At 40.9% G+C, this 8,579-nt stretch overlaps 1 protein-coding gene across 1 annotated transcript; it reads left to right on the forward strand.

Annotated features, from left to right (window-relative positions):
• The first annotated feature begins 345 nt into the window (after positions 1 to 345).
• On the forward strand, positions 346 to 3,296 carry LOC119323390 (bifunctional protein FolD 4, chloroplastic-like). The gene is made up of 5 exons (XM_037597034.1): positions 346 to 690; positions 966 to 1,291; positions 1,808 to 2,044; positions 2,122 to 2,289; positions 2,866 to 3,296. The coding sequence occupies exons 1-5, from the start codon at positions 474 to 476 to the stop codon at positions 3,034 to 3,036; spliced, it is 1,119 nt and encodes a 372-aa protein (XP_037452931.1). The 5' UTR covers positions 346 to 473; the 3' UTR covers positions 3,037 to 3,296.
• Positions 3,297 to 8,579: the final 5,283 nt, after the last annotated feature.

Consider the following 8,579-nt stretch of genomic DNA (forward strand, 5'->3'; position numbering starts at 1 on the left):
TGAAAGGAACCCTAATGGGTCATCTAGATTCTACAAGGAACAAGATTCCGGGAATTCATGTTTTTTGCATTCTTTTTAAAAAGTAGACAAGTACTATTTCACGATCCCCTACTCTTTCCTGCGGTTTGTGAATTTCCATCGGTCCAAATTTTGTTTTATACCCATGAATAATATATAAATTTTAGCATTTTAAACATACACTGTTAGTTCTTATTAAACTACAATTCGCAAAAAAAATCCTACAGGCAATTACCATTCGTCCAAAAAAAAACTATTAATTACCCCAAAAATGTTACACTTGCAAAACCTGGGCCAAGTTGGGGTTTAGGTCGCTGCTCCATAGACCCGTGCCCACGACTTTCTCGCCCGACCGCTCCTTTTGCGCCGCCGCCACCGCCGCATCCGCGAAAACCTCGCCCCCACTCCCGCCGCCGTCTCCGCCGCAGCTCCGGACCCCTAGAATCCGAGCGGCGATGGCCTCCTCCATACTCTCCGACTGCTCCTCCTGCGCCACCTCCCGCCTCCTCCCCCTCCGCCGCGCCCTCCACCCGCCGCCGCCCCGCTTCCGCCCCTCCCCCGCCCCGGCGCCGTTGCCGAGGAGGCCTCTCCTCGCCGCCGCCGCCTCGCTCCCGCTCCTCCCCCGCGCGCGCCGCATGGCCGCGCTCGCCGCCGCCTCTTCCGCCGACTCAGGTGTGCGCACCCATTTCTTCTTCTCCTCGCCTCACTAGTATAGTACAGTTTTAAGTATTCTATTGTGTACTGCTGTCCCCTTCAGTGAGCTCCCTGAGCAAAAGCACAACCTTAGATAGTCCTATTTTTTTTTTTTCGAGCTAATCCTAGTGTAGCAACGGATGAATTACCCAGAGAGGCTTGTTAGTTGTTACATACGCGTAGCTGTAAATCCTGTTCTACATCATGTTGTTCCGGTGTTATAATTGTGTTGATGGATGGGTTTTCTTGTGCAGCCACTGTTTTGGCTGATGCATCTGCCAAGATCATCGACGGCAAGCTGGTGGCAAAGCAAATAAGGGAGGAGGTCGGCGTTGAGATCGCCAGGATGAAGGACACGATCGGGGTGGTGCCTGGGCTGGCGGTCATCCTAGTCGGCTCGAGGAAGGATTCCCAGACATACGTGCGGAACAAGAAGAAGGCGTGCGATGCGGTCGGTATCAAGTCGTATGAGGTTAATTTGCCAGAGGACGCTTCCGAGTACGAGGTCATCAAGCACATAGCAACCTTCAACGATGATCCGTCGGTGCATGGCATCTTGGTTCAGCTGCCCTTACCTCGCGTGAGTTCTCAATAGCCGCTACTCAATGGCTAGTATAAATGTTGAACCCATTGCCTGAAGGGACTGTCATATTTCATCTTACTTAGTTTTTTGTTGTCTAGCCTACTCCCTCTATACCGAAATACTTGTCGTTGGGGAAAACCAGTACAAGTTTCCCCAGCGACAAGTATTGTGGTACAGAGGGAGTAGATATTATGTAGCGTGCCACTGAAATATGTACCAGGCATAATAAATCTGTTAAGGCATCGATAATGGCAGATTCCCTCAACCCTACACCAAACATTCCCATTTATTAATTCAAGTAACTGCATAGATGTTGTATAATTGTTACAGAAGCCATCTGGTTACATTCTTTAGAGCTCATGGATAATAAGGTGAACACATTTTATTTTATTTTGGCTAATGGTCATATGCCAATTGTGGTTTTGTGTTTCTTGTCAGCGTTCTATTAAAAATGACTATCTATACTGATTCTTGAGCTTCTTTTTTCACCTATGTGTTCTAATTAATTTGCAGCATATGAACGACGAGAACATATTGAATGCTGTTAGTATTGAAAAGGACGTTGATGGCTTTCATCCAGTGAACATTGGACGACTTGCAATGCAAGGTCGGGATCCATTCTTTGTTCCATGCACCCCTAAAGGATGCATGGAGCTGCTACACAGATCTGGAGTTGAAATAAAAGGGAAGAGAGCTGTTGTAATTGGAAGGAGCAATATTGTGGGGACGCCTGCTGCTTTACTCTTACAAGTATGAACTAGTTTTTCATTTAACATAGTTTGATCAACTTTATTTCAGTGTTTAATATGTTTTCAAATGATTATTAGAAAGCAAATGCAACAGTGAGTATTGTACATTCAAAAACCAAGAACCCCGAGGAAATAACAAGACAAGCAGATATTATAATCGCGGCTGTTGGAGTTGCTAACCTGGTCAGAGGGAGTTGGATAAAGCCTGGAGCTGCTATTATTGATGTTGGCATCAATCCGGTTGATGTAAGGCACCTACTCTCTTTTAGCTAGAACCTTTTCCATCTTCTTTTCCCGTTCTTTTCTTTTTAGTGCTAGGGTGATCTGTTTACTTTTAACATAGCCTGTTTCTCAATGGAAAAGCTTGATAATGTCTGTTAAAACAGTTATAATGCTGCACATTTTGTATCATGTTTTGGTTCAGATAATGCAAAACTTTGACAATCTAAGTATATGGGGAGTTCTGCATGGTTTTTCTGGGGAGTACGTGTTTCTCTTCAGGTCCCTCCCCGGGATCAAACTCTATGAAGCCCCGTGCTCCCACCATTGGGCAGATATTTATGGAAGTTGCAACTAGCGTAGCTTCTTAAGTTTTTATGAACACCACGTTTGGAAAATTCTGGTGAATTTGTAGACTTCTTATTTTAAGTTTGGGCAGCGCAGTGGTCAATTAATTCAGAACTCTATTAGTAGTACCTGGAAGGTTCTACTTGACTCATGTCTTCCAGTGTATATTTTCTCTTTTGCTGCCGGCGTGCCCCTTGCAGCATGTGTATTACTTTTCCTGCGTGGTATACTCACTGCTGATTTGGAATGCATCAGGATCCAGCAAGCCCTCGAGGTTACCGGCTAGTTGGAGATGTCTGCTTTGAGGAGGCCTCCAAGGTTGCAGGAGCCATCACACCAGTTCCCGGCGGTGTCGGGCCAATGACAATTGCGATGCTTCTGTCGAACACACTGGATTCAGCTAAAAGAATCCACAAGTTCAAGTAACCGGACAACCCTGTACTCAGAACTTGGGAGAGCGCTTAACCTTTGGTTTAGTCTACCAGGCAAGGTATTGCCAACTGTTTGATGCGCCTTTTGTTGGACCAGAAAAGGTCAACAAGAGCCGTGAAATAAATTTTTGACAGGGGTGAGAAATTTACCCCGGCTTCAAACTGTACCGTATTCGCTAATGTTCCATGAAATCCCAGTTCAATCTGTGGCACAACTTAGGTCAATTGAGATCTCAGTTAAGCTTGGACGAACCATATGTTATGCTTGTTTGCACAAACTGATTGGGCATATATGAGTGGTGGGCTCCCCTGCTGATGTGGCAGGACAGGAGAGGGAAGGAAACAAGAGCTCCAATGTCCAATCTAATCTATCCAGTTGGATACTGGATTTTATTAGCTGTCCCAATCCCAACTAGTTTATGTATGGTACACACACTGCACTCACAGGGATATATATGATGGTTGTTCCTAACTGCTCCCACTCACAGCTGGATGGGAAGTTAGCTGATGAACCATTTCTGTTCAGGCAAGTAATCAGTGCAGTTTCTAGACCACATACATATATATGTATGATATTGCTTTGCTTCTAAGTGTAGGGAGGGATCTTGGCATCCTAATCCGTGGAACCGCCAAATAAATGAGGGCCGCTTCGACGTGCTGGAATTTCCCCTCATTTCTGCAGGAATTGGAGTGTTTTCTTATGGAAATGTTGCTGCAAATGATAATAATCTATAACTATGACCTGGAACTGAATCAGAGGTGTGCAAAAGGTTTCTAAAATAATAACATGTATATACATGCACATCTGAAAGGATATGGCCCAATTATATGAGATGCCTGTGCACTTCTGAATCTTGATGTCTTGCCTTTCAACCAACATATCTCACCTTTCCCTTTTCTGGCAAGAGTGGCTAGTGCCTATATGTCACCCTAGAAAGGAAGTGACACTGAATACAGTTGGTATGGTGGTGTGGGCAGATGGAACGCATAATAAATAATAAATAGATGATGTGATAAAATAATAAGACAAAGTGGAAAAAAATGATTACAGAATATCATATCAGGAAAAGGGAAGGACAGTAGCGGTTGTGCACCGTTCCTTCAGAGTTAAGATACCCCATTTGGAACACCTGAGAACCTGCTGGATTATCCCAAACATATTTGTATCCTATGAAATTCCCGCAAAAACTCGTTAAACTTACGAGGTAAAAACAAGTTGTTAAGATTATCATACGGACATATCTTAATTTCATCGTCCTGGTGGAAGCTACATGTAACATATACTTTTGGAGGATATTATTGTATCTTATACGTACGAGATTAGCTGTTGACAACTTTTGCTGCTCCCTTTGGTCTAGGTCGTTAAACAACTCACGCCGTCGGGCGCAGCGAAATGCCGTTGAACAATCAGGGGACACATGACGCAACAATGTAGCAAGGGAAAACGATGGCATGGAGATGCAGCGGTCCTGCAATTATTTTAATTGCCATTAATGTGATATCTTTATTGTGTTTATACATTAGAGAAGAATCTTCACTGAATCGAGTAGTATTGCTTGTAGCATCGCACCGTCCCTACATCCATAGTGATATCGCTTTCAAGGATATGGTGGTTTCTTTCGGTTAGACTTGGATTACAAGCTTAAAACACCTTTTTCGGATCCTCCTGCTCCTTGCAAACATGCACTCCATCTGTTCCAAAATAAGTGTCGTGGTTTTAGTTTGAACTATTCTGAACCCTTCGAACTTTTTAGAAAAGTTGAACTATTTCGTATGAAATTTACGCATTACAGACACAGTGATAAAAACATTGCACCTAGCAAAAATCGCTAATGACCTACTCTCTTTGTTATATAATGCTAAAATAAATAACAAAAATAATAATCAGAATCACCTTTTGCAACGGAGACATGTAACTAAATTATTTTTTGGGACATGCATAATGATACAATGCTCTTTGAAAGATAGATGTGGATATAATATTGAAGGACAACAAATTATCTTACAATTGAAATTGTTGTAATTTGCAAAGCTCTCTTTGTCCCAAGTTGCTGAACAACCCATAGCGGCAGAAATCCGTGTAACAACCATGAAGGGGGAATAATAAAAAGAAGCGCATCTGCACAAAGGATGAAAAGGATGTTCCTCTTATTTAATAATTCACATTATATCTTTTAGATGAAATGCGAGACCTTTATCAAATCAAGTAAGACTTATGTTTAAAAAAATCAAGTAGGATTTACTTACCACATATCACAACATGGCGATACAACTAGCAGTACCAACGACAGTGGCGGAGCCAGGAATTTCCTCCTAGTTATTCATTGGTATTCATGTGTATGATACAATAGCAATATGATAGCAAATATAAAACAAGGTAGCAACAGTATACCAAAAGATCAATAATTCTTTGGTATTCCATGGAAATCCCAGGAAGACCTCTGGCGCCGCCATTGCCAACGATACAGTGGTTTCTTATGGTTCACCTTGAATGACAAGCTCAAAACACCTCTAAGGGTCCTTCTTGGCCGAGTCCCTAACAAAAAGTTCGCAGATTCAATTTTTTATAGGAAAGTAAAAATCATATGAAATAATTCAATTTCTACCAAAAAATAGGGGTTCGGGTCCGGAAAGGATACACTGGCTCCTTACGATTCGCCTTGGATTACAAACTTAAATTACCTTGGAGGGTCTTTCTAAACCGAGTCCATGAGAAGGTAGAACTTTTCCCAAATTGAATCAGACTCTACACACAACCAACAACTTGTACCTAAGCCCTCAAAGACACTCGAAATGTTGTTCAACAATTAATTACTCCCTTCGTTCCAAATTATATAAATAAATAATCACAAAATTAACTAAAATTGGCTTATCAATGGACACAAGCCTTTGAGTATTTGTGAGTGACACATCTTGATACAATCCCATTCCAAGATAGATCTACATATAAACTTGGATGATAATGTCAATTCTTAGAAGCGACACTATTCCAATTTGCAACATTCTCTTTCACCCATCTTGCTGAAGAAACCATAGCATCAAGGTAGCCTGAAAGTTTTTTAATAAAAATTAACTGTGAACAATCGGAAAGAAGTGGACATATAAAACGTGTTATATTCTTTCGACAAAACGTGAAATCATCATTGAACCAAGGAGGTCCTAACTTACCACCAATGTAGCACAACCGCTACATTTATGATGATATTTAGGTGTACCTAGGATACATTGGATTCTTACTGTTCACCTCAAAACAAGCATTATTTTTTCAACAAAATGTGAGATCTTTATCGAATCAAGAAGAACTTGCTTGCACACACCCTACATTTATGACAATATAACTATCCCTAACAAGGGTACAACGGGTTCCACCTTGGAGTCGGGCTAGAAATCTATACTCATTTTTTGGTAGCAAGTTGTAAAAGTAGGGTTTGTGCTTTTAGGGCTTAGGGTTGGGAGGATGGGGGGAGGGGGTTGCACACATCTTGTTATAATCCTCTTTGAAGATCATATATTATATGTTGGAGAATAAATTTGTATCTCATAGACAATGATGGTCTGCAAGTGCACAAGGTTTAGTTATAGTCTTTCCGATGTAAGAGTGTCGATCCCACAGGGAGCACAAGAATTTGACTTTGTCTCTTGTAAAGACTAACGGAATTGTGCCTAAAAGTTAGTTGTAGACGAAAATAAAATTGGAGGTGGAAATTTTGCAATGTTTTGAGTGAAGTTCGATCAAAAGTAATTGTGCAAAAAGAAGTAAAAGAACATCACAGAGTAAATAAAGCGATGAAACTGACAACATGATTAAGGCATTCTCAGGGAGTCCAGATTCCCCACTAGTATGTGTCTAACGTAACATATGTGATTGCACAGTTATAGGTTGGATAATTGAGCCACTCTTCATGTTTGAAATTGGGTAGAGCCGAGTACAGTATACGAGCTACTTGTGTAGTCTCTGTATCACATACGCCACCACCGTAGTTTCTCCACTCCGATTCTCACTATGGTGATTAACGGGTTTCCCATGCACATGGCCGCACTAAGGGTTCTCCTTTTATCAATTGCAAAAGTGGGCAAGAGAGAATATTACTTTCACCTCTTTAACCCTATATCCCAATCTTTACAACGACAGTAATATGCTCCATGGCCATACACGGTGGAAATGCTGAGTGCCCCCCTTCATAACATTCACAAGATGCTATTAAATCAAACATTCAACAGAGGATCTCATATCTCTATAAGCATTTAGTGTTGGAAATATGCCCTAGAGGCAATAATATTGTATTATTATATTTCCATTTTCATAATCAAGAATTTATATTTCATGCTATAACTGTTATGATTCTAGAATATGCGATTCAGTGAAAAACTCATATGCACATGTGGAGTCATAAATGGTAAAATATAGATTCCCGATCGTTCCTCTAAGACTAGCTTAGGTATTTTTGGTGATCACATTTTATGGATCTTAGAATATCATTAAGTGTAGCAACAATCCTAACAACATTGAGAGTATGATGTTAGAAGAATGATCATATTGAATCGACCCAAATCTTGTTTTTTATACTTTGAGATAATATCATCTGAAATCATTGGTTATAACATGGAGTGTTAGCATGTGTTTTCGTTCCTTAGACCATGAGAGTACCATAGTCACTTCTGATGTCGCTTGAACTATGTCAGTATTTCCCCAAAGATGACGGGATGATGCAGCACAACTACGATAGGTATTTCCCTTAGTTATGAAACCCTAGGTATCAATCCAGTAGGAGAACCAAGCAACACTATATAAATGGCACCTGCACACAAAGAACGAATACTTGCAACCCGACACATATAAGGGGTTGTCAATCCCTTTTTCCGGGTAACGACGCCAGAAATTGTCAAGTTGGCGCGATAAAAATTGTGATAGATTGGATAAATAGATCTTGATAAAACGCGAAATAAAATAAGTAACAAAAAATGCAGCAAGGTATTTTTGGGTTTTTGGAATAATAGATCTGAAAATAAAAGTGGCAAACAATAGATCTGAAAATAAAAGTGGCAAATAATAGATCAGAAAGCAAATATGATGAAGAATAGACCCGGGGGCCGTAGATTTCACTAGTGACTTGTCTCAAGAAATAGCACACGGTGGGCAAACAAATTACTGTTGGGCAATTGATAAAACCTCAAATAATTATGACGATATCCAGGCAATGATCAATATATAGGCATCACGTCCAAGATTAGTAGACCGACTCCTGCCTGCATATACTACTATTACTCCACACATCAACCGCTATCCAGCATGCATCTAGTGTATTAAGTTCATGGAGAAACGGAGTAATGCTATAAGAATGATGACATGATGTAGACGAGATCTATTCATGTAGGAATAGCCCCTATCTTGTTATCCTTAATAACAACGATACATACATGTCTTGTTGCCCCTTCTGTCACTGGGAAAGAACACCGCACGATCGAACCCATCACAAAGCACCTCTTCGCATGGCAAGAAAAATTGATCTAGTTGGCCTAACTAAACCAAAGATTCAA

This window comes from Triticum dicoccoides, chromosome 6B (genome assembly GCF_002162155.2).
Source record: "Triticum dicoccoides isolate Atlit2015 ecotype Zavitan chromosome 6B, WEW_v2.0, whole genome shotgun sequence".
NCBI classification, from domain to species: domain Eukaryota; kingdom Viridiplantae; phylum Streptophyta; class Magnoliopsida; order Poales; family Poaceae; genus Triticum; species Triticum dicoccoides.

Coding starts and splice junctions, on each gene's coding strand:
- LOC119323390 (XM_037597034.1), top strand. CDS start 474: ATGGCCTCCTCCATACTCTCCGACTGCTCCTCCTGCGCCACCTCCCGC. Junction 691..965: donor CGCCTCTTCCGCCGACTCAG/GTGTGCGCACCC, acceptor TTTCTTGTGCAG/CCACTGTTTTGGCTGATGCA. Junction 2,045..2,121: donor CTGCTGCTTTACTCTTACAA/GTATGAACTAGT, acceptor AATGATTATTAG/AAAGCAAATGCAACAGTGAG.